The following is a 26,615-nucleotide window of genomic DNA, read 5'->3' as shown; positions in this document are numbered from 1 at the left end:
CCTCTCCTCTCCTCTCCTCTCCTCTTCTATCCTACTCAAGATAAATAAGGATTGAACTCACCAGCTTCAATAGTGACCCTATCTTTGAAAGACCCATAAATTCATCATACATGGTAGAAAGAAGGAAAACAATGCATATTCCAGAGAATTGTTACCTACACACCCTTAACAAGATAGATACAAGAAATAAAAAACTTATCAAGTTGCAGACTGTCTCTTTTTCTATACATTTTAAACAAATAAGTCCAGTGAAATAAGTGCTGTAATACAAAAGATGCATAGTATAATGTTACATACATTTGGTTATTATAACAATGAAAGAAAGACCAAATGTTCTGAGCATGCTGATAGGACAAAGTTGATTAAACAAGTGGAGAGAGCGTATACAATGTTTAAAAGGTAAAGATTTTTAAAAATACCCTAATTTTCTGTTTTCTTTTTGTTTTGTTTGTTTGATTGTTTTTATACTGGTTAAATAAATCCTATTATCATAATGTATTATTATCTACTATTTGTGAATTTCAGCTACGTACTGTGTTCATGCAGAGAACAGACCAAATAAAGATACAGACTAGGCCATAAACAGTTTGTAATCAAAGGGATATATATTTTTTAAAATTCTTTTGAGGGGGGATGAGGGATTTTTTTGTTGTTCTTTTTTGTTTAGTTTGAAAGCAAATGTTTTATTAACATGTTAGTCCATAAATTAATGAAAACATCTCTGAACAGTTCATTCTTGGAAAATATTTTGCTGCATTGGTCAGTGTGTGAAGATTAACACTTTTACTGGGCTTTTCACAATGTAATACTTACACTGATAAGGGCCGTTTCCACTTGCCTTCATCTATTCCACACACAATAACCAGGCATTCAATATAATAAGTAAAATAAACAGAACAGTTCTAACAGTATGCAAAATGTGGGGGAGTTTTGAATGCTTCTTGATTGGGGGAAATTTTAAAAATTGAATTGATATAATTATTAGGTTGCTCTTGAGAATGTATTTTATGCACATCTCCTGCTACCCTAAAATATATTATTTCTTAACTCTCCTTTTTCTCCAAAGTAAACTATTACATAAAATTCAGTTTCAAGTAGTTATTAAATCATATGTCAGATAAACTTCTCTGTTTGGATGGTAAATATTTACAAATGTAGGGATGTGAAAGCCTGGTTCAGGATCCAGAGAATTTGGAATATTCAAGTTAATGATCTCCAGATACCTCTAGAAAAGCCTTGTGACTACCTCATACTTCATCTTTATCCATATCCTCAACCCTAAAGAGAGAGTAAGAATAAAAGAGGAATCTTTCTGGAAAAGACAGAAAGAAGAAAATGAAACAATTTTCAACTCCCAGTCCCACTTCCATCAACGAGGATGTTTCCTTGTGAAATACATGAATAACCTTCATTATTAAGTGACTCATCTTCAACCTAGAAACTGGAACCACTAATTTTTCCTTACAACTTATCTCCATTTATCTGCTGAAGAAGAGAAGAGGACTCTTCTCTCACTGGTAACTTACTTGTGTGTGGTTTCCATGTAACCTGAAGAAATTTTCTAAGATGCAGTCTCGTATGAACAAGTCTTAGGACTCTAGCATATTGTCCTGCCCATTCAACATGATGGTGATGTTGTTGCAGTGGACAGGGAAATACACTGAACAGCAGGCCTAATGATGCAACAGTCTTTCTGTTAACAACTCCTCAGAAGCTACCTACTAGGGAGTGGCTAGTCATCTTGTTACCTTAGGACACGCTGAACTACAGAGTTGTCCCATCTGAGACAGTGCTGGGAGCAGCAGGAAGAGACCCTTTTCTCTTATGAGCTCAATTTGAGATGATTCCTATCATAAACTGCTGGGAAATGGATAACAAGAAGAGGAAGTTAGAAGAGGAAATAAATGCTCCACATCACTCCGTTGGCCCTGAGTATGACCCATGAATCGTACTTTCACAGCTCAAGATTTCATCTCCCTGGGGTCGTGTCTCTCATCCTCCTTTTTCATACAAATTACCAGATTTGGCACTTGCTGTCTGGATTCATTGGTGATCTACGGGGACAATGGAAGTGTTTTACAAAGTCCTGATTATTGCTGACAGGTCCATAGACACGAAGTGGCAAGGGACTATGTGGATCTGTATCCAAGGAAGACTGTAAATCCTCAGGATCCTGGTGTCCACACATTGCCTGAAGAGAAGCAAAACAGAAAAGTAAGTCTATGCAAAAGTGCTCATGTAAATAAGTCATAAAGCTCTTCTGCATATTCCACATGACTGGGACTGCTGAAGTAGACAAGGAAAAGGTTCTGTGGATGCCAACAATATTAACACCCTTTGCTTTTGAACTTTAGTTTCTTATCCCTTTCCCTCCACTCTGTCCCAGTTTCCCTATCTGATCAGGCACTTGCATTTTTCTTTATGCCATGTAGTCCACAACACAACAAATTTAGACCATCCTGGACTTCAGGCTTATGTAACCTTGGACTCCATCTACTGTGGCAGTATAGATGTAGCCCTCAGTGTTCAGGTTCAGCTTATTAACAAAAATAAATTAATGGTCATTAAGAAAGGGGAGTATTTAACATCACATTACTGTGAGAGAGATTGGGAAGAAGGTTATGTGGCTTTACTGGTGTTACAGTTGAAGTTCTTCATTCTTGTGATTCCTGTCCTTATTCATTGAGAAATGATCCAGTCGCTTGTCAGATCACCTCTGAAATACAGTTCTTGGTACTGAGACCCAATTATTTGTGATTTTAGAACTGCATTACTGCTTTTCTACATACTGCCCTGACCTGATGCTAATACATACACAGAACTTTTTTCTTTACACAGTCACAGCGACTAATAAGGATGAGAATTTTCTGTGTAGAAATCCAAAATCCTATGTTAATAAACTCAGCTTCACAACTATGTACAATGGCACAAATCCTTAAACTATATTCCCACAGAAATCTTCAGCTAAGTGTATGTGTATTTCTAGTTCTTTAAGAAGCATTCTGATTATTTTTTTCTATCAATCACTCAGAATTACTGTATATCACAACAATGAGGTGGATGGAACAAAAGACAGAGGAATATGCGACTTTTCCACTAAAGTTTCTCTTTCCATTCATATGATTGCTCACAGCAGAAAAAAAAAAAAAAAGTATTTAGTGTCTGACAATGAAGTCAGCTTTCTCTGACAACTGGTTTGCTACAACTTAACATTGGTAGATTTCAGAGATTTATGATTGTATATTTATAGAAAGGCCTCTTGTTTGCTTTGAGATCCACGACAAATTAGGAGACCTCAAAATGAATTTTAGCCTTCAAAATAAGATGCTGAACCTTCCAACAACATCCATCATATCCAGTTCTTCAAAGAGTGGGGAGAAAGGATTGAATATTGAGAGAGAAGAGCTGTAATAATGCAAAAGACAATGGAGAATGAGAGAGATACATGACTAGCCTAGAATTCATTACATGAGCAAAACTGAGGTAGAAAAGCTGGTCATGTGAAAGTCCGATCTTCGGTAAATACTCCTCTTGTTTATGCTTTTTCAGCCAATTCTTATAGGCCTGTGAAGAGAAAAAACTTATAAACTTCCTTTCAGTCAGTAACCCAGAAACATATCTTCTTTCAATTATACACATCAATCTAATATATATTTAATACATTTAGCATGTTTGTATCTCTGCTCACCCTGAGATGCCTTGCTCTTGCTAAACCCCTAATATCTGTAAGAAGGGAGAAGAGCAACATCAACTCCTCTGCTTCCCTTTTCAGACACTACTACACACAACTGATCAGAAGAGGAGATTAATGACTATGCTATGAAAAAGAAAAAAGAAAATGATTTACAAAGAAAGAAATACTTATGTGAATAAAAAAATTTAAAATGTTGCTATGGACACCATCAAAAATTCCTTGACCCTCTCAAAATTCTTCATGTAACATTGTAATAGGTACCATCTGATACCTAGAGAACTCAGATCACCCCACACTCAATAATTAATTAAACCTCTCAAATCCTACATGAAGGAGTTCTAGACAGAAGTATTGCTGAAAAATATTACTATGAATATTATTATTATCATATTACATTATATTCTAGTTCATGTCTCAGCTTAGGTATAACATAAGCATATAGTAATCCAAAATAAAATAATAACTTGCTTTTGTAACTGTGATCTAACTGGGGAAGTAAGAAAAAAGGCTGTCCCCAGAATAGGTGAAGGGAAGAAATGGTTTTATATGGTGGTAGTGAGGTTACAAGCACAATTCTGTGGAAAGCCTACAGTTTAAACAGCAGAGGAAATGCAAAGCACTGCTTTGCTGGCACAGGCTTGCAAAAAATCCTGGAATGGAGCACAAGAGTCAGGTGTTATGACTTGTCAGTTGAGCCATCTGGTAGACTTCATGGTCATAGAAGTGAAATCAGAGAAGTAAGTAGACTAGAATACCTGGTAAGCAATGGCAAGACCTCCAGTGTCTGCTGTATTCTCCAACAGTGTGGAAGTACCACTGACCTTAAAGCCAAAACTTTCATACTGTTCTACCAAGCAATCTATAGATTTCTGTAGCACACTACTGTTGCATGTGGGACAGCCACCAGGATGCACTGTGGGGGGAAAAAGAATCCTAAGTTAAGGTATTTCTGATGCTCACTTCTACCCCTCACAGAGTTTTCTTAGCAGTCCATTTGATATTGTATGGGCAAGCTTCACTTGCTTTAATAATGTATGTACACATGAATGCAAGGAATAGGATTTAAGATCTCTTGAGGTAAACTGCTAGTGGGGTCCAGAAGAGTAAACAAAGAAGATAAGCTTCACCCAACAGCTGGTACTTACTATAATCATAAAATACGTGAAGAAGTTCATGTGCCATGAAGACCCCAATGGCTCCAAAGTTCACAGCACTGAAAAATAAACATAAAAAGAGTGGTTTTGAAAAGAAAAGAAAGACAGTTGAGAATTCTTTATAACCTATTCTACTTCGAGAGCACTCAGAAACATTTTCTACTTACTGTCTTCCAAATGTGGTGCTCTGTAAAATTTGTATGGAGCAAATAATCTTGGGTGAGATCATACAGCGTGTGTGTGGTGTCCAGGGGATCAGACCCAGCCAGCATGGGTTCATGAAAGGCAGGTTGTGCTTGACCAACCTCATCTCCTTCTATGACTGGGTGACTAGACTGGTAGATGAGGGAGGGGCTGTTGTTGTGGTCTACCTAGACTTCAGCAAAGCCTTTGACACTGGAAACTGTCTGCCTGTGGCCTGGACAGGTATACACTCCTTTGGGTAAGGAACTGGCTAGAGGGCCATGCCCAGCGGGTAGTGGTTAAATCCAGCTGGCAACCTGTTTCAAGTGGTGTCCCCCAGGAGTTGGTACTGGGGCCCATCTTGTTTAGTATCTTGATGACCTAAATGAGGGGATTGAGTATACTCTCAGTAAATTTGCAGATGACACCAAGCTGGGAGGTAGTGTTGATCTGAGGGTAGGGAAGCCCTTCAGAGGGATCTGGATATGCTGGATTGCTGGGCTGAGGTGAATGGGATGAGGTTCAACAAGGCCAAGTGTCAGGTCCTGCACTTTGGGCACACAACAACCCCATGCAGTGTTATAGGCTTGGGGATGAGTGGCTGGACGACTATTTCTAATGCAGACCAGGATGCCATTGGCCTTCTTGACCACCTGAGTACACTGCTGTTCAGCTAGCTGTCAACTAACACTTCTAGATCTTTTTCCTCCAGACAGCTTGAGAGCCACTCTGCTCCAAGCCTGTAGCATTGCATGGAGCTGCTGTGACAAAACTTCAGGTCCTGACACTTGTTGAACTTCATCCCACAGACCTCAGCCCATCAATCCAACCTGTCCCAATCCCTCAATAGGGCCCTCCTACCCTCACAGAGCAGAACTGTCAAACCATTTCCATCTGGCTTCAGAAAATAACTGTTTTTCCCCTTATCTGGAATGCTCTAAGAAAGAGAGATTAAGGGCAGATCTGCTGATATTCTTTCTGGAAACATGGTGTAGTAAAAGGACTACATTCAGCTTCACTTTTGCATACTCTCCATACCTGGGAAACTCCACGTGGAAAAAAGGGCTGCGGAACATTCCAGCAGGAAAGACCACCATGTGGTGCCTTATTGAGTAGTATGAATGGACAGCCCAGGGGGCCACCTGCCAGCTAGAAGCAGAAAAAGAGAAATGAGAGAATGTACTGACTCTTTACCTCATGGATTGCTCTTATTCTCCATTGCAGAAACAGTTCACTCGTTACAACAGTTGGTACAGCAGAGGAGAAGGATGAAATTCACATTATGTAGAGTTAAGGGTATGTGATATAAACCTTAGCTTATTTAGAGTTAGAGCTATGAGCATAACTTTCACTCACATTAAGGGATTCCTCTTCACGATTTCATCTGTCAAATAAGTCAAGATTATTAACCTCCTATGATGACCAACACTGAAAATGTCAGATTCCCAGTATACTCAGTTCCATTGCCTGCCTTCAGAAGCATCCATGTCCTCCCTTTAAGATCTCTCCACCAATACTCACATCAAGTCAGTGCTTTTCTGTCAGTTAGCGAAGCCCAAGAACACCAACTATTTCTCTTTATCGAGGGTTTATGACAGTGGGCAGAAAAATCCCTCTCTCAGAAGTCTGAGACTGTTCTCCACGACAGTGATGTTTTTGATAGAATAAGATAGGTGAAAATACAAGACAATGCTTATTTTTAATATATGCATACTCTTGCAGAAAAAAAAACTGCAGCATCTTGTCCTTAGGATTAGGAGGTGTCATCAGTAAGTTAGGAGAGATGATTATGGCCTTCAGTTCAGGACTAATTAAATATTATCTATTACTACTGTTTCCAGTTCTGCCCAAGTCCCCTTCACCCTCAGTAGAAAAAGATACAGAAATACAGCTAGACACAGTCCTGAGTGACATATTCCATTTGAACCTGTTTTGACTGGGAGGATTGATGTGGAGATCACCACAAGTATATTCCACAAGTACATTATTCTGATTATTTTTCATTTCAGTACTTACATATCTTGTACACTTACGTATCTTGTGAATGATGCTGAAGGAGCTTTGAGAATGAATTCTCCCTCATCATCTTCAAGCAAGCCACCACATTTAGGAAAAAAGTGTCTTCATTTATCTCCAGCTAAGGAAAGAGTAGAGAAATGTCACCATCACATGGAGTGATTGAGTAATGAATTGAATAGTATGAGTGAGAGGAAAATTCCACAGGCAAAAAAAAAAATTGTTCATCAAAAGATTGAACACCTATTGTGTGTTTCTTCGTTTGTTTTCCTTCTTCTGGTTCTAAAAATACCTCACTTTAAGATGTGACAGGAACATTATCTGTCACCGAACAGAACATGCAAGCAGATCACAATCAAGAGGAGACAACACAGGCATGACAGTGTAGAAGTAATAATACTGGGTAATTGGATTCATTCTCAGAAAGAGAGCAATATGATATTTGCATTGATTCAGAAGTCATGAACTCTTTTGGTAGCAGGCAAAATATCAGCCAGTACAGGTAAACTGCTGGTAAGAGGCAAATAGTTATATTTTATAGCTCACATTCTGGTATTCCTTGTTCACTTTGGCAGTCTGGAGTATGTAAGTTGGATAGCCAATTTCCACTTGTAGTTTGGACACCTGAAATCATAACAACCAACAAAACAAAACAAAACAAACAAACAAACAAACAAAAAAAAAAAAAAGAAGCATGACCAGCAACAGGTTCTACATTCTGGTAATTCTTTATGAACTATTTCTGAGCAACAAAACTATGATCTTGTTAATCAGTCCTTTAGAAAAACAACCACTCTATTTAAACAAGACACCTCATCTCCTCTTGCTATTCTGTTTTCTTCACTCAGGGACCTATGGCATAGTATTGTGCTTTTTTCTTTTTTTTTCTTTTTTTTTTTTTCTTTTTCATTTTTAATAACTTTCTTAAATTCAGTTTGTAGTTTTTAAATTCTATAGATATATAAAACTAAAGGTACAATGTACCTCATTACAGTTAATTCACAGCATCCATAGATCTTCTTTGCCTATATGTCAGTGTATGATCACACATGCCTGATGACACTTAAAAAACTACATAGTTTTTGGTGTGTGGATGAGGTGATGGAAAGGATGGCCTCAGTAAATTCTGCCTTGTGCACTCACCAAGATTTTAGCTTCCTGGCGAGTTTGTTCATCCATCCACTCCAGCTGATCCAGTTGACCACAGAGGGTATCTTGGATCTCAGAGAACATCTGCTCAGCCTGCAATGGAGAATAGAAGGCACAGTCACAAGTGCAGAAACACACTGTTCAGGCCTGCCTACTGTCTTCCTATGATCCAGCAATTCAACTACAATACAGTAGTTCTCTTGATGAAAGGGGAAATAGTAGTTTCCACGTCTATTTAGATCTGGGTTTCGTAGGCATCCAGTAGTTCTTCACAGGTCTCACAATTCTTTCCCACTCCCCTTTTCCTCTTGCCTATCACTGTAAATAAGAGTCTCATAATCCCTTTTTGTTCAATCGCTATTGAAATGGGAATGGATAAAATAATTGTCCCAGTTCTATAGTGACATGAAAATCCAATATTCGTATTTCACATTGGTGTCTCCCTTTCTAAATGTCTGGAGAGTCTGAATCTCTCCTTCACAAAATTATTATGCTTTGTTCATCTAGCTTTGGACTTCAATACGGTCTTAGTTTTTCACTGTCTTTTCTTGGAGTTGTTTACCCTTCTCATTGCAAACTCTTTATAAAACATGGTGCCTATACTAACTATCCGTTTCCCTCTCCTCTGCCCCCCCAAAAAAAGAAATTTGGTCATCAAAGGAAAAAAAAAAAACAAACAACAAAGAAAAGCTTTTTCAACAGTGCAGGGAGGTGTTCCATTTACTGTGGATCCATTCAGAATCTTTTGTCATTGAATTTTTTTTGTTACAACTGGTCATAAACATTATGTAGCCTTGGCTCACATACCATCTGCTTATTGGCTTTATAACTGAAAATCTTGCTTTAAAGTTTCAGGATTTATGATGCATAGTGTTGATACTGTCATCCCAGTTAAGCACTCTGAAACTGCATGTATTTGTAGGGTTTCCATATGTATTTGTGCTGTACGCATGACTTTGTTAACAGATGAGATAAAGGTAATAATGTTGTTTATTCTAGCAATGACAGTACCCTTGTTCTGATCCCATTTGTCTATGAGGAGGGGAAATAAGTAACCACATGATATATAAAAAGGTATGAAACCTACACATGATCTTCCTGCTTTGATGTATTGCTTAGTTGTTGGGATTAAAAAAAAAGAAAAAAAAAAAGGGATGAAGCTGAGCTCTACTTGGGATTAAGATGATGAATACCTACAAGTTTCTTGTTCTGCTCAGGGAAAATTTCTTTCACAATCATCTGCCCTAGGACTGGCTCAAAGAAGGAACTGGTATCAGTCAGACACTTCCTCCAGCGCTCATCTGGGATCTGTAAGAATAGAAAAAGTAATCAAGACATATGAGAGTGAAGAGGAAGAGACAAGAAGATGAAGACGGTAAAAAGATATGTGAACACACAGTCACTAGCTTATACATAGCTATTTAAAAATGACGTAACCCCTTTCAAGCTACTTCAGGAAACTTCAACTCAGTAAAGCACTGTGTTACTTACAATACTCAACTTCACACAAGATGAATACTCATATTCTAGCTGTGACAAAAACATAGAAGAAGGTGGTTAGCTATATATTGTTTCCTATCCCATGGTACAATGCAATTAGCTCTCTAAAGTTTTGTATATCATGTCTACTTTCACAACTTTTTGAGAAACATAGAATCATAGAATCATATAAAGGTTGGAAAAAACCTCTAAGATTATCCAGTCCAACCATCCACCTACCACCAACATAAAGCATTTATTGGCCTAGTGAGTATTGTTTTCCTTGTCAAATCATAGAATCATCACAGAATCATAGAATTGTTTGAGGTGAAAGGAACATTTAAGATCATCTAGTCTAACTCTCCTGCAATGAACAGAGACATCTATAGTTACATCAGGTTGCTCAGAGCCTGGTCCAGCCTGACCTTGAATGTCTCCAAGGACGGAATATCCACCACATCTTTGGGTAACCTGTTCCAGTGCCTCACCATCCTTATTGAAAAAAAATTCTTCCTTATGCCCTGTCTAAATCTCTCCTGTTCTATTCTGAAAACATTTGTTTGTTGAACATCTTCAGGAAGGACAGTTTCCCAGAGGGAAAAATGTTTACTAACTTTCTGAAGGGTTGGAATTTGGCCGTCTGATTTTACTCTTTGCCTGTGTGATATCCCTCAAGAGTGCAATAGCCAGCATTGCAAGGTCACTACTCCCCAGGCAACCTCCAATCCTGATGTCACCAATCAGTTTACTGGTGTTAGTGAACAATAGGTCCAGCACTGCATCTCCCCAATAGAGTTGTCTATTGGTTTAGAAAGTTTTCCTTGATACATTTCAGGAGCCACCTGGATTGCCTTCAGCTCACCATGCTACTTTTTCAGCAGATGTTAGTATGGTTCAGTCTTCCAACAGGACAAGAGCCTGTGAACTCGACACCTCCTGTAGCTAGAGGAAGAAGGCTTCATTAAAAGGCTTCTCTTGATCTTGCAGGCTGCAGTGCACACCAAATCTAAGGAGCTCTATCCAGGTGAGATATCAAGAGAACATCCAGAATGTGTGTCTTAGTTTATTCAGTGGCTGTAGAAGCTGAAGAAGATGGCTAAATATTAACTCACCACTTTGGATTCCGTTTTCCCATAAAGAATCTTAGATAGCTCCTCACGTGCATCTTGGAATCGACTATCAAGGGCAGGGGAGAGATTCCCAACCAGACAAACAATCATATAGATATGCGGAACCCTGTAGGAAAATGGCACTTTAAAAGACCAATACAGAGAACCACTTTGATTCACATTAAGATGAAGTCACCTCCTGGCTAGATGAAGTCAAATTTTTGAGCAGTAATTCCATTAGAACATTAGGAAATGAGCAGAAGCCAATCAGTTCTGAACAGCAAGCAGTATTCAGTTTTATGAACTGAATATTCAAATATGAATAGAAGCAGGCAGAATACCATACAAAACACATTGGAAGTGCCAGAAAGCCATGAATAAGAGAACAAGGTTGATATGGTGAGGTTTTTTTTCAGCAATAGTCAGATTGTCATGTTATGAGGTCGTCATAAACAAAGAGGTATGGCAAGTGCCAGAGGAATCATTTGAAACAGAGGAAGCCTGGTAGCAACAAAATATTCTGAATGGTCTACTGCTGGGTCTATCAAAAGGGGGATGAATTCCTCATTGACTTTCCTATGAAACCCACTAACATGAGTCAACCAAAGAAACACCCTCAAGAACACCCTGAAGACTCAAGGGGTAATTAACTTCCAGGGTACAGGACTAATTATGGGAGGAAGGGAAAAGAGAATTTTAGCACTAGGTAAAACATGTTATGGAATATATCAAAGAGACTGGAGGATTCTAGAGATTTATTATGGGATGTTTATAAGAATGACCAGAGGCAGCGAAAGAGAGAGATGATGGAATAGGAGAAACGTGCATGGTAAAATTGAGGGGAAAGCTGGTAAGAGGGAATGGTTGAGTGTAAACTTTTGGCTTGCCAGGATGTTTGCCTCACTGAACCCTGTGTGTGGTCACCAGAGTCCGTCTCATCTCATTAAATGCTATTCTTAAATATTTTCTGGGTATGTACTCTCTCTCCTTTGGGGTGGGAGTGTGGCAGGGATGGAACTGGATTCTGGAGAAACAAAATGTCTGAGAATTGGCTGTTGAAAAAACCAACAGTATGTGCAACCTACTGAAGAGATCTGTTTGTACATACATGTTTGTTGCAAGAAGATACATGAGTACCTGCAACCAGAGTAGGGCTGCAAGTCCCAATGGATCATATATGAAGGTACCAATAAATGCAGAGATCAGGCAACCTGAGGCCAGCTACTGGAGTGACTGAATGTCTAAGATCAGCTACTGTAGTGGTCCATATTGTATGTGTACGTATGTATACTTATATGTATTTAACTACTAGCCATAAATATTAATTCTTACCTTTCTTTGTGCCATTCTTCAATGATCTGTGACATGCCTCTTAAATAATCCATATCATGCACTGCAATTGGCTGAGAGAGATTAATTGGCATAGGATAGAAGACAGCCTGGAGACATGACAACCAGTCAATAGCAGGTGCCTTTTCCTGAAAGTAAAATAAAGCTTATGTGGCAAACCACTAGTTTAAATCAACTGACAAGAAATAACAGGAAAACTAGGATTGTCCCTTTGATACATATAAGAGATAACTCCAGTGAATTGAGTTGTTTTATGCTATGGATATTGATTATAGTAGAAAAGAAGAATAACATATATTTGTTTTATTAAATCAGTATAAAGTTCTGTGGCCTGAAAAGTCCAACTACTATCAAAAAATAGACAGCAAATTAACAGGTTATTTAAACTTCAACAGACTCCAAGGAGAAGTTGCAAGGAAATGGTATCTAAACAATGTATTTTCTATCTGTTTTGATCTGGACCTTCAGAATGTGAATGTCATATATAATTGTGTTTCTTAAGTTCTAAGGCACAGATAGATACCTGTAACTCCCTAATGGTAGTGCGAAAGAACAGCATTCCCCTCTGCTGTCTTTCCTGCAGGGGGGTGACAACACGCTGGAGATTGGAGATGAAGGACAAGGTAAGGGAAAAGGAATGAGGAGGACCATCTTGTAGACCTCCAAGTAGGTCCCCCAGTTTCTCCAAATATGAGAGATACACACGGAGAACCTGCAATACATATGAGCATATGATCACAGGGAGAGACGTGACCAAAAGTCAGTCAGTCCATACATTCACCCATCCATCCTGACCACAGGATTTTAAAAACACAATAGTCCTGTCCAAAAATTTATCAAACACAGCTCCCTTTTCAGTGAAGAACAAGGTGATTCCAAAAGGAAATAATCTTAATTTTGTTCCAATTAACTATTTCTTCAGATACCAAAATCAGTTTAGAGCTATCTTTGGACACAAAAGAGAGACTTGTAATAGATAGTGACATGGTAAGTCAGAATTTTGGATGGAGAGGAAATGGTAGCATTGCTTCTATGTTCATGAGCTATGACAGGAATGCTTGCATATGGCCTTATTTTCTGAGAACTATTCTGAAAGATTCAGACAGAGAAACTGAAATCAGCTCTGTTTTTATGCAGAAAAATGAGCTCAGTCCAGACAAATTGTAATTATGATGAAATTAACTTTGTTACAATAACTCCTAAGGTCAAAGACCTTGTTTCCCCAATTTTGGTTAAAATACTTCAAAATAACTTGAAAATGCTAGCAATCACTCCCCAGGTCCAGAGATTTTAATGGGTTATAAAGCCTTCACTTTGAAAAAAAAATTTTTTTAAACATTCTGCAAGGTGAAACATAGAGTTTCATACTACCTAGAAAATACAAAAGAAAAAAATTATAATCTTTCTACACTAACATTTTTAATTCTGGCATCTAAAAATTGCTTACATTTTAGAAACTATTATTTTTTTAGAAAATCAATCAATTACTTAAGAAATTCCATTTGGAGACATTTTCAGAGGTCACTGACCATACCCCATGGAAATACGTCACTCTGAACCAGGAAGCAATTCAAGGAGATCCCTATGCCAAATAGCTATTTTTACCTTTATTCAGCCTCTGATATGTTACCTCAAGATAATTTTTCTTTTTGAATTTACTTTCAGCTGGCATCTCAAACTCAGGATGGTCAATCTGCAAAAAAAGTAAAGGACAAATATCTCAGTATTCCAGAAGCACCAGAAATGTAATAGTACATTAAATAAATGTTTTTTGTCTCTGTGTCACAGAATATGAAATGTTAATAAATTGTTTTACTGTTGAAAAATGTTTACTAAGTAGTTTTTGTTTATCTACCAAAATCTGCATTTCATTTGCAATCCCATTACAAATCTGTGGTGACCGGAATTCTCTTAAATAATAAATACTCTTAAATATTTCTCCATGTGCTGCAAAATCAATAGTACACCACAAGTATTAAACACTTAACATGTACTGTACGTTATTCTAATAGCCACACCCAAGAACATGAGAACTAGATCCTTCTACAGTAATGGAAATATACAATGGTCAAACAGAGGAAATTAAAATAATTCTTCCTCATCTGCTCATTTTTCTGAACTATTGATTGGTTTTGTGTGTGTATCTGTGTAATAGAACTAAGAAAATTAAAGAAAATGTTAGGAAAACTTTTTTCAGAAAAGACCATAGGCTTAACTTGAGCAGGGCTGGATCTCATGAACTGCGCAATTGACTCTTCATTCCCAGCATTTCCAGACAATTCTCTGTCTTTATTTCACTCACCTGAATTACATTGGTCTTGGGATCAGAAGGACTGGGTCCCACATGCACTCTGAAAAAGGGAAAAGTGTTGTATCTGCCCATGAGAATCTGAAGAGTTTCATTAAAATCTTTTGCTTTCCCTATGCCTGTGATGTTCCATCCACCAACCTAGAGAGGAAACAGAGAGAAATTTATTTGATTCATATTTACGAACTTCTGCCACCCCTATGGGCTCAGTCATTGTGACAACTGAGAAACAATAAAGCAAATAGCAATAGAAGAAACTCGTGAAGATTTCTACATACCTTCCTTACCTGTAACTTTCACTCAAGCAGCAAACTGCAAGATGACACTGAGAGGGGAGAGAGGTCCACAATAGCTAGTTGATATTAGAATCGTACAATCACAAGGTTGGAAATGACCTATAAGATCATCTAGTCCAACCGTCTCCTCATCACCATTGCCACCACCAGCACCAAACCACATCACACAGCTCCTCATCCAGACACCTCTTGAACACTGCCAGGGACGGCGCCTCCACCACCCCCCTGGGCAGCCATTGCAGTCCTGACCACTCTCTGAGAGAAAAAGTTCTTCCTCATGTCCAACCTAAACCTCCTCTGGTACAACTTGTGGCCATTACCCCATGTCCTGCTCGTTGCCTGGGAGAAGAGGCCAAATCCCTCTTCACCACAGCCTCCCTTCAGGAAGTTGTAGAGTGCAATGAGGTCTCCCCTGAGCCTCCTCTTCTCCAGACTGAACAATCCCAGCTCCCTCAGCCACTCCTCATATTTGTGCTCCAGACCCCTCACCAGTTTTGTTGCCCTTCTCTGGACACACTCCAGGACCTCAACGTCTTTCCTGTAGTGAGGAGCCCAAAACTGAACACAGTACTCAAGGTGCGGCCTCACCATTGCTGAGTACAGGGGATGCTCACCTCCCTGCTCCTGCAGGCCACGCCATTTCTAATGCAGGCCAGGATGCCGTAGGCCCTTTGGCCACCTGGGCACACTTTGGGCTCATGTTCAGCCGAGCATCAACCAACACCCCCAGGTCCTTCTCTTCTTCACACTCATCCAGCCACTCAGCCCCAAGCCTGCAGCGCTGCATGGGGTTGTTGTGCCCAAAGTTCAGGACCCGGCACTTGGCCTTGTTGAACCTCATCCCATTCACCTCAGCCCAGTGATCCAGCCTGTCTAAATCCCTCTGCAGGGCCTCCCTGCCCTCAGGCAGATCCACACCACCTCCCAGCTTGGTGTCACCTGCAAACTGAGGGTGCACTCAATGCCCTCATCCAGGTCCTCAATAAAAATATTAAACAAGATGGGCCCCAGCACCGAGCCCCTGTTTTTCCTCACAAGGTGAATATTCTCAGCACACTTTGTAACGGCCCAGCCCGACGCAATACTCACATATTGAAGGGTCACCTCTCCCAAGCTCAAAACTGTTCATCTAAATGAATTGAAAATCAGGCAAAAATGCCAGGTGGCTTGTGTGGATGAAGAAGGACCTTCTATACAAACTCAAACATAAAAAGGAAGCATACAGAGGATGGAAACAAAGACAAATAATCTGGTTACACAGGAAATGAAGAAGGCTGAGATACAACCTTCTTTGACAGTCTTGACTAGCAAGACTGACTTTCACTAAATCTAGGTCCCACAGACAATGAAGAAAGGCTGGAGCAAGAAAGGTGTACCCTTGGTGGAAGAGAAACAGGTCAGGGAATACTTAGGCAAACTGGACATATGGAAGTCCATGGGTCCTGATGGGATGCACCCATGAGTGCTGTGGGAACTGGCAGGTGTTACTGTGAGATCATTCTCAGGAATTGCTGATTGACCATGCAGACTGAGAGAAGTGCCAGAGTATCGTAGGAAAGCAAATGTAATTCCCGTCTTCAGGAAGGGTAAGGAAGAAGACTTAAGGAACTGCAGGCTGGTTACCCTCACCTCAGTCTCTGGGAAGGTGATGGAGCTGCTAATCCTGGAAAACATTTCAAGGCACATAAAGAAGAAAATTATCAGGAATAGTTAACATGACTTCACCAAGAGGAAGTCATGCTTAACCAATAAGATAAGGTTCCCTAATGAAGTGACTGGTGTAGTAACTGAGGGGAGAGTCATGAATCTTCCTGGACTTCAGTAAAGCTTTCTGACACTACATGAACTTCAGAGTCGAGATGTGAATGAATGAGCTGGATATGCAGACAGGTGAAGTAGATTGAATGAAAACTGGATGAACAGCAGGTCCAGAGTTGCAAAGTATAGTTGGAAGCCAGTAACTAGCAATACACACCAGGCATTCTTTCTGGGTGCAGCCTGTTCAATGTCTTCATTAACAATATGGATTACGGAGGAGAGTGTGCCCACAGCAAAACTGGGAGCAGTGGCTGATTCACCAGAGGGTCATCCAGAGGGACATGGACAATCTGCAGAAATGGCCTCACAGGAACTTCATGAAGTTCAAAAAGGGGAAATACAAAATTCTGCATGTGGAGAAGAACTGTAAGCACCAGTATATCATGAGGGCCACCCAGCTGAAAATCTGTCTGGCAGAAAATGACCTGGGACTCCTGGTAATCACCAAGTTGAACATGATCTAGTAATGTGCCTTTGCTGCAAAGAAGGCTAACGGCATCCTAGACAGAATTAGGAAGAGTATTGCCAGCAGGTCAAGAGAACTGATTCTTTCCCTCTTCTCAGCACTAGTGAAGCCACACCTGAAGTACTGTGCGCTGTTCTGGGCTCTAGGGAGACATGAGCTAATGGAGAGAGTTCAAACAGCCACAAAAATGGTTAAGGGATGCTAGCTTCTTACAAGAAAAGGCCGAGAGAGATGGGACTGTCTAGTGTGGAAAAGAGAAGGCTCAGAACAGATCTTATCAATGTGTATTAATGCACCTGAATGTGCAAAAAGAATGGAATCAGGATTTTCATTTGTGCCCAGTGACAGGACAAGAGACAGTGAGCACAGACTAAAACACAAGAGATTCTGCCTGAACATCAGGAAGTATTTTTTTTTATACTGTGTAGGTTACTGACCACTGGCAAATGTTGTGGGGTCTGTCTCCTTGGAGATATTTTGAAAGACATGGTCCTGGGTGATGGCTCTAGATGGCCCTGCTTGAACAAGGAGGTTGGATAAGATGATTTCCAGAGATCCCTTCTAGCCTCAACCATTCTGTCACTCTGTGACACAGTAAAAATGCATTATAATTAACAGCAGAACAGTATACAGGGGAAAAAAAAAAAGAAAAAAAAGAAAAAAAAGAAAAAACAGAAAAAATGCTGTGAAGGAAAGAGAAAACAGGACGCACTTCTCCAAAGATATTCATTTTAACAAAAAACATCAGGGATGTAGGGTTCCTCCTCCGTGACAAGAAGACACACAGGATGCCCTGCAGTCATTTTCCTTCAGCTGAAAAGGGTTCTGCATCTTCCTTGGAGAGAGGGCATAAATGTTTTTTGCTAACAGAAAGATGGACAACCTTCCCTGGCACTGGGAGGAATCTCACAGAATGACAAGAGAAGCGTTTTCCTCTCCAAGCAAGATGTCCTGAAACTTGAAGTAGCAGATGGTCCTCAGATTTCATACACAAGCATTTCACCCATTTTACAAGATGCTCCCTGATCTGTAAGTTGAATCCTACTGAACTGAGCTTTTGAGATTAAAGATGATCTCACTCAGCAGTCTTGGTTGCTGCACGTCAGTCCTAACATGCATGGTCATGAGGGCACATTTAGGTATCTGATGGTTGGAAAACTAAATCTTTAAACGACACTCAAAAACAGATTTCTCTCCTACAAGTTGGGCGCTAGCAAAATTTTGTTATATAGGATCACATAGCCTGAACTTCACGCTTTCCTATCCCTTGCAATAATTGTCTTATCTTCTGGAGAGAGAAGGAGTAGCACAAACATTCACCTGATTTATGAGGTCCTTCAATAGTTGACTTCCTTGGGATTCTATCCTTTGGGTATCCATGCAGGAGCGATAGAACTGGATTGCTTTTTCCTTAGCTGAGCCTCTTATCTCAAAGTGTGGGGCCTCTGAGGAGAAAAAATATATATATATGCGAAAAACTACAAAAGAGCTAATAAAGATGGGCAGTATTAGAACAGGAAAATTTCTAAGAGAACATCACCTTTCACTTTGATTCAGACCAATTCAGTAAACACATTCACACTTCTCTAAGTAACCCAAAGCAAGAGAGCTCATGTTTGCCATGACTCTTCCTAAGACCAAACCATGAGTTTCTTTGCATGGAAACTGATGACAACATAAACATGGAGCATATCTAGGCTTTGGTCTCATATAGAATCAGGACATAGCCAGAGTGCATATTCAGACAGGCACAGCAAAAAGTATCTACTTTTAGAAGGCAGTAAGAAAATGATCTGGTTTCCTGAATTTTAAGGAATGACTTCCATCTGTTACACTTGGAGAGAAGAACTAAACTGTCTGAAATGTAAGTATTTTAATATGACTTTTCTTATAGGTGTAAATCTCTACTTTCTATGATAGAAGAATGAAAAAAAAAAACAAACAAACAAACAAAAAACTGGACTCAGTTCCTTATAGGAATGCTTGTGCACTCAGTTCTTGGTATTCTCATCTCTGACTGAGGAAGATACTGAAGGTACCACACCAATCACCTCTTCCTACCTAAAAGCCTTTTCAATATCAGCTGGTTTTCTTCCAACAGCAAATCAAAGATGTTTTGTGATACTTCTGTGCTTGAGTGTTTGCCTTCCCAGCTGCCACAAGCATATTTGTAGAAATCCTCACAGGGGTCTACAGTATCATTCCTAGAATTCAGGAGTCTGGCCAAGAGTGCAAGGCTCGGTTCAACATCACATGATCCTGGGTAGGAAGGAAAAGAGAGATCTGAGCAGTGACATTGAAGAATGAGGACAATACATTCAACAACTGGGAGAAAAAAGAAAAAAAGAAAAAAAAGGAAGGAAGGAAGGAAGGAAGGAAGGAAGGAAGGAAGGAAGGAAGGAAGGAAGGAAGGAAGGAAGGAAGGAAGGAAGGAAGGAAGGAAGGAAGGAAGGAAGGAAGGAAGGAAGGAAGGAAGGAAGGAAGGAAGGAAGGAAGGAAGGAAGGAAGGAAGGAAGGAAGGAAGAGAGGGAGGAAGAGAGGGAGGCAGGAAGGGAAGGAGGGAGGGAGGGAGGGAGGCAGGCAGGCAGGAAGGCAGGAAGGAAGGAAGGAAGCCTTTTCAATATCAGCTGGTTTTCTTCCAACAACACATCAAAAATGTTTCGTGATACTTTTGTGCTTAAGTGTTTGCCTTCCCAGCTGACACAGTCAAATTTGTAGAAATCCTCACAGGGCACTACAGTGTCATACCTAGAATTCAGGAGTCTGGCCAAGAGTGCCAGAAGAAAAAAGAAAAAAAGAGGAAACTTATGATAAGATTTCTGTTTGATACAAGCTCCATTGCATACAGACTGTTGAACTCCCTGTAAGTTTTTGCTGAGGATGCAATAATATACCCTCTGTCTTTGACTTCACACCAAGGCTGCTTTGCACTGTGCAAGGGAGATTGTGTCAGTCAAAGACAGGCAGTTCATCCAGGGGTGGTGCCCTCCAGTGGTTCCAGCTCGGCAGCCACAGGTTGGATTACTCCGCCTTCTCTCTGTTTTCTCTCAAACAGCACGCACTGATTTGACCAGGCGACAAACAAGGAACTACTGGTGATGTTCACCCACAAAGCAAAAGGAGGACATGGTACAAAGAAGGTAAGGAGAAGAGGTTAATGCACGCAGGGAGGTGTTCAAGCATGGGAAACAAACGTTTCTTGGCAATGACAGCTTTTAAACAGGACAAAGACTTGCTTGTGGTGTATCTTGCTTTCATTTAAAACCTCCTTCATCCGGAATGCTGTGAACCCAATGGGTGTATGCTCTCACTTAGTGTCAGGGCCTTGTATCGACATCAGATACAACATCAACATCAGCTCTACTATTAAATTAACCACTCACAGATCAAAGCGAGATTTTCATGCTATGGTTTCAAACTGTGGTTTGTTAAAGTGGAAGGAGGTACGCAGAGTGGAAATGGACATGATCGAAACTAACAACTTTTTCCCTAGTTTCTCTAGTGAACCATTCATGACAGAAGTTGAAGAAAAATGCCTGTCAGCCATGCTTGTTTTGGAGTAGGAGATACGTGTACCCACCCATATAAACACAGCCTCAATATTAAGCTATCTGTACACGTCAGCATTTGTGTGGACTGTTCTGCAGGTAGCTTTTTAGTGAATTTGAAAGATAACTGACTATTTCAGGTCTCCACTCACAGCTTCCCCACTGCCCAGGAGAATGTGAGTTTTCTGTATATCAATATAGTAGTTGGTACTAGAAAACTAGAACTAGGCCTATTAAATCAAGGATAGACAAGTGGAAGAGAAGCTCTAAATCTCAGATTCAGAGCCAGTTTCCTGGAGCTGACTGCAGATGGAGCAGGGTCATAGAAGCTAGAAGCCAGGATGATGAAATTCAAGAACTTCTTGACAATATAATGCTGCTCTCCCACAAAGCTGGGCCCAGGTTTATCAAATGGCAGTCAGAGGAGGACAAGCGGGGGGATATCTCCCTACTATCACACAAGGAGGAGGCAGAACAGTCTACCTTTTTTACAGCTGGTACTTTTTTACGCTTCTTTGTCTTTCTGAAAGTCTTACCCTCACACAGACACTGGGCACAATAATCCATGCTGGCAGAGGGAGGAAGAGATCTTAAAAACAGGGTGGATATGGAGTCAGGGAAAAGGATATTCCACATTATACCTGGAGCACAAGTCATCGTGATGTAGGTGATGAGTAATGCAAAACCAAGGACAGTACTGAGAAGAAGGGCGCACAGAAGTAGGCTTTTCTCCCGAAGACATCGTTCTTTCTTTGTACCTGTTCCCAGCTCCTGGTCACAGGTCTGTAGAGAGAAAAATGGAATGTGCAGGAAAAAAGGAAGAAAAGACAACTCATTACATTTAGCACTGGCCATATGCTATGCCTTCTCCCTAAGCTACTAGAAACTCACTATTGACTCATGCCAGAAGGCTAACAGGAGGCCCAGTCCACTCCCATAGGCTTTGCTTCACGCCCTTTGTTTCCCATTCTCTTCCAAATACAGCAGGTTTCACAGGGCTATGAAATCTGCACCTGAGAACCAGCTTGCCATGAGGAGGCATGTCCTTTCCTAGCTTCTGCTGGTTTACGGAATCACCTTGAATACGCCTCCTGAAGAGATCCAAGCCAATTTGGAGCCCATAAAGCTGATTACAGGATGGTCTGGACTAGTGGTTCTTTATTGTGTTAGTGTGATAAGTTGAGTGAATCACAGAATTGCAAGAGCTGGAAGGGACCTCCAGAGATCATCAAGTCCAACCTCCCTGCCAAGCAGGCCCCCTACAACAGGCTGCACAGGAAAGGTGTCCAGGTGGGTCCTGAATGTCTCCAGAGGAGGAGAATCCACAATCCCCCTGGACAGCCTGTTGAGCACTAATTTCAGATATCTCCTCAAGAAATAGCTCCTGCATCCCAATCAAAGAATCAGAGTATTGTTTGTGTTGGAAGGGACCCTTCAAGGCTATCTGGTCCAAATCCCCTGCAATAAACATGGACGTCTACAGCTAGACCAAGTTGCTCAGCCTGATGTTGAATGTACCCACGGACAAGACATCCCCACATCTTTGGGCAATCAGTTCCTGTGCTTCGCTACACTTAACACCAAAAACTTCTAAACCTCAATATACGATATAAATGTCCCCTCTTTTAGTATGAAACCATTTCCCCTTGCTCTGCCACAACAGAACTGCTGAAGAGTCTGTCCCCTTCTTTCTTACTGCCCCAGTTTAGATACTGAAAGGGCACTAGCAGATCTCCCGGGAGTCTTCTCTTTTCCAGGCTGAACAGCCCCAGCTCTTTCATCCTGTCCTCATAGGGGAGGCTCTATCCCTAGCATCACATCTGTGGTCCTCCTCTGGAGGCACCTCAACAGATCCATGTCTCTCTTTTAATGAAGTCCCTGTAGGGGAGTTCAAATCATAGGATCATAGAATCCTAGAAACCTAGAATGGCCTGGGTTGAAAACAAACACAATGAACATCCAGTTTCAACCCCCCTGCTATGTGCAGGGTCACCAACCACCAGACCAGGCTGCCCAGAGCCACATCCAGCCTGGCCTTGAATGCCTCCCACAGTACCAAGAGTGGGGGTTGTTGGTACGGCAGTAGAGGTTGAACCTTCACACCGAGATTCCATTCCAAGATTTTGGTTTTGATCCATCTCTGTAACATTGGTATAACTTTGCCTTCAATAATTTTTGTTTTTTGCATGCATCAGCTAAAGATTATGTAGAACTGTGCTTGTCATCGTGCTTAATATTTATTTAATTTACTGCAAAAACAGGAAACATGGCTATTTACAAAAATAATAAAAGCCTACAAGAAGTAGACATGCTCAGCATGGACTCCTTCCCACATGGAAAGGCTAAGAAAATGAACAGCCTGTTCATCATTCTAGAAATGTATTATCATCTCTAGTAATATAATAGTGGACTATGTTTGGACACTGTGTTAGTGATTCCTGTACAAGCACACTAAGAGAACAGGAAATACAGAAAGAGGTGGGGGGGTGGGAGGAGGAGGGGGATACTATTGTCCAATATCTTTTAAATGTCCATTTATTTAGTCATTAACAGAAACCTCCCAAAAGCAAAAGCATCTTACTTGACTCCTGTAAACTTCTTGCAAAGGTTAAACGCCTAACTGCTTCTGTACCTTTCTAATTCTATTCTGCTGACTCCTTAGGGTCATAAAACACTGTAGCTTTTACTTTCCAAATGCAGACTATGGCAGAGAAGTGAGCAAAAAAAAATTTACTTGGCTGAAAAGGAATTACTATTACTTGGCTAACTACTATTTACTTGGCTGAAAAAAAAAATTACTATTCTTCATTGTGTAAGATCTCATCCCTCACCATTTGGGAACAAGTGAATTATTTACATTCACTTTGCTCCTGAATTATCTGTTGCAATAGACTTTCTGATTTTCACATTGGAAATTTTGGCCACCTGTTATAAAATTATTACCATTTTGCAGTTCTTTATTCTCTGAATACAGCCTAAGCCCGGGCGAGTAACAGGAAGAGCAAGGAGCTCGAAATCCCCGCACACTGTGGGACAGGGGCAAGACCCTTCTGGACGCAGAGTTCCAAAACTCTGCTGCCCTAATCCTCTAGGCCAGTAACAGTAAGAAGCACAGCTGTGACCAGAAAAGAAAGACAAACCCTCCTTACCTCTGGAACAGCCTTCATTCCTGTCACTGAGCAGGCTTTGCCTCTGTGGTTGCCACAGCTGTCGACTGTGCTTACTTGTTTACTGTCAGCACTTGTTCTGTGCTCAAGGCACACTGCTGAGTTTAGAGACAATCTCCTCTTCCCAGCTTGGCTGATTGCTGTGGGGAGGAGAAGAGCAAGGAAGAGCTCTGAGGAAAACACCCTTGAAGAAAATGGGAGGGAGGGAAACTGTGACATTTCTGCAATTCTCCACCCACCTTCTCCACCAGAAAATTAGCTGCATTGTTCCCTTCTGCAATTCCTTCTGACCGTGGGTCCTTCTGGTTGTTGGCTCTGTTTGTTTGTTTGTTTGTTTGTTTGTTGGAGTTAGACTGAAATCTATGTGAAGAGAAGGATGTGTTTCTACGTCTCCCCTCAGCTACTTGCTTCTTTCCTCTCCAACGGCCTTGCTATCGAAGCCTGTTTGGGTCTGATATTTTCCCTTTTCTCAGCCTGCTCAACCTGATGTCCCACGGACTGGAGGCCACTGTCTACAGCGAGATGCTGTGAGCTATGGAAACTATTGTTCCTCCTCTTCCAAAAGAAAGGCCGACGTGCTGACTTGGATTTGGCTCTCTCTGATCTGCATCCAGCTGTGCATTCCAGCGGCGAACGCAGGTCCAGGTTCTTTTTCTTTATTGTTATTTTTAACTGAGATGCACGAAAACCACATTGATCGTTGACTCTGCTTACGTTGCTTCTCAGGTGATGGCAGCCTGTGTGTCTTTGCTTCCTGAAGAATATGTACTGGAAAGATTCAGGAGGGCAGCTTATTTACTTCAAATAGTATGAGATAGAATCACTTCCCAGAGGCATTAAAAAGAGGGTAATGGAAGCTGGGAGTTGAGACCTGATCGTGTGGAAGCTGGGAGTTGAGGGGGATGGTCAGAGCAGTTTGCTATCTGCTTCCAAAAGGACTGATAGCACAAAATCTTTCACAGCAGTATGCAGTTTCTTAATCCGTCTTCTGTATGTGTCTGAACTCCCCATCTTCCTAATGAGAGCATATAACAGCTCTCAGGCTTTAGGTAGTGAAGATATCTTCACATTTACCTTCTAAGCTGTACAAAATTTCTGGACCAGAGAGAAGAGAGGAGAGGAGAGGAGAGGAGAGGAGAGGAGAGGAGAGGAGAGGAGAGGAGAGGAGAGGAGAGGAGAGGAGAGGAGAGGAGAGGAGAGGAGAGGAGAGGAGAGGAGAGGAGAGGAGAGGAGAGGAGAGGAGAGGAGAGGAGAGGAGAGGAGAGGAGAGGAGAGGAGAGGAGAGGAGAGGAGAGGAGAGGGAGAGTCAGGGATTCTGTCACAGAGCAAAAAGCTAGAGGCCTTCTGACTAGCTTGTGAACTCAGGAGAGCAGAGCAGTCATCTGTGCTGTACAGATAAGAAGGGAATCAGTCGATAAGGATTACTTGTGACGTCATTCCAACATATACTGCCAATCCCTCTTCCTTCCTCAGTGATTAGACAAAGTTTACAGAGAAACGTTTTGTCTTTTCTTTCCGTAGTTGATAAGAATGTCTTCAAATAAACTTGCACGTTACTAGGAGAAAACAACTTCACAATGTAAAAGCACCATATTAATGTATGCATGAATACATATTCAGCTCTCTAGATTCTCCGAGTTCTAGAGGTTGCATATTCAATAAAACATGCATGCAAACATGCAGTCTCCTCCAAGACAGACTTTTCTCAAAGCGCAAATGCACATAAGGACATTCCACTGTCCGGTGGCACCTGACAGAATGAAAGCTTGCATATCCAACTGATAGTGTGGAAAATGTAGGGTATGCTTACATGGCTTACTGCTGCCAGATAAATACGTGCTTTGTCCCTACCCTGAATTTGCTGATGAAAGAAAGTCTACCTGAAAAGGCATATAACTACAGAGTCTGAATTAGTCAGCTTCAGCTAACGACCACAGATCATCATAAAATCATAAACAGTTTCAGCTGCGGTATGCAATGCTGATATGCTTTGTAACTTAGGAGAGGAGACATCACCTTCTGCATCATTTGTAGTAGCATAAGGAAAAGGCTGAGGCATTTAATGTGGCGGATTTTTCTTGGTTGTCTTTTTTTTGCTGTTTGTTTGTTTGTTTGTTAGCTTTTGCATTTTAGTCTCAGTTTTTCATATCAGTGACAGGTTTCAGGCTGCTGAGTCCTCTGAATTTGAAGACCATGACCGGCAGAGCAGTGACTTCCCAACTGTGGCCAGAAATTGTGAAGAAACAGTTGTACGAGCTCAGTGTTCATAAGTCTATAGGGCCTGATGTGATTCATCCTAGAGTGCTGAAGGAGTGCTGAAGATGTTAAAGCTGAACCCTTTCCACCTATTTGCCAAAGGTCGTGGGAGGGCACTGCTGGTTTGAACCTAGATAGTGTTACGCTGATCAAGCATAAGGGAGCAGAGAATGCCCGGAAAACAGACCTGCTGGTCTAAGCTCAGGCCCTGGAAAAGTTAAGGATATTACCTGCTATTGGAAGATACTTAAAGAACAAAGCCTTTATCAGGCATAGTCCACAGGAGTTCATGAAGGGAATGTCCTGCCTTAGTAATCTCATCTCCTATTAGAAGGTCTCTGGCTTAGTGGATGGGGTGCATTAAACACAGCACAGCCAGCTGCGGCTGGCAATTCTTCTGCTTTATTTAGTGCTGGTGCAACCTCATCTTAAATACTGTGTGCAGTTCTGTGCTCCACAATATAGAGGGAATGTTAAGATACTTGCATGGATGCAAAGGAAGGCATCAAAGCTGGTAAAAGTGCTGGAAGGCATGTGGTGTGAGGAGAAGCTGAAGATGGTCTGGCTGGCTGGTAGGGATGAACGGAGGTAACCTTATTTGTCTCCAAAACTTTCCAAAGGG

At 41.0% G+C, this 26,615-nt stretch overlaps 1 protein-coding gene across 5 annotated transcripts; it reads right to left on the bottom strand.

Moving 5' to 3' along the window:
* KEL (Kell metallo-endopeptidase (Kell blood group)) lies at positions 1-24,878 on the bottom strand. Of its 5 annotated transcripts, none has more exons than XM_048968528.1 (20): positions 23,977-24,878; positions 23,720-23,907; positions 21,212-21,353; positions 19,084-19,281; positions 18,343-18,467; positions 14,437-14,583; positions 13,765-13,827; positions 12,658-12,846; positions 12,117-12,262; positions 10,788-10,911; positions 9,688-9,726; positions 9,394-9,504; positions 8,191-8,289; positions 7,594-7,671; positions 7,065-7,168; positions 6,070-6,180; positions 4,840-4,907; positions 4,450-4,607; positions 3,469-3,564; positions 1-2,191 (listed from the first exon to the last, which is right to left on the bottom strand). In XM_048968528.1, the coding sequence occupies exons 2-20, from the start codon at positions 23,735-23,737 to the stop codon at positions 2,015-2,017; spliced, it is 2,193 nt and encodes a 730-aa protein (XP_048824485.1). In that variant the 5' UTR covers positions 23,738-23,907; positions 23,977-24,878; the 3' UTR covers positions 1-2,014. The 5 variants fall into 5 exon arrangements, with proteins under 5 accessions (XP_048824485.1, XP_048824480.1, XP_048824512.1 ...); XM_048968523.1 differs by having other exon boundaries at positions 23,720-23,877; XM_048968555.1 differs by having other exon boundaries at positions 12,658-12,732; positions 23,720-23,877.
* Between the last annotated feature and the right edge of the window lie 1,737 nt (positions 24,879-26,615).

This window comes from Lagopus muta, chromosome 1 (assembly GCF_023343835.1).
Source record: "Lagopus muta isolate bLagMut1 chromosome 1, bLagMut1 primary, whole genome shotgun sequence".
Lineage (NCBI taxonomy): Eukaryota > Metazoa > Chordata > Aves > Galliformes > Phasianidae > Lagopus > Lagopus muta.
The sequence above is the reverse complement of the archived record's forward strand: the minus strand, read 5'-3'. Positions and strand labels throughout refer to the sequence as shown.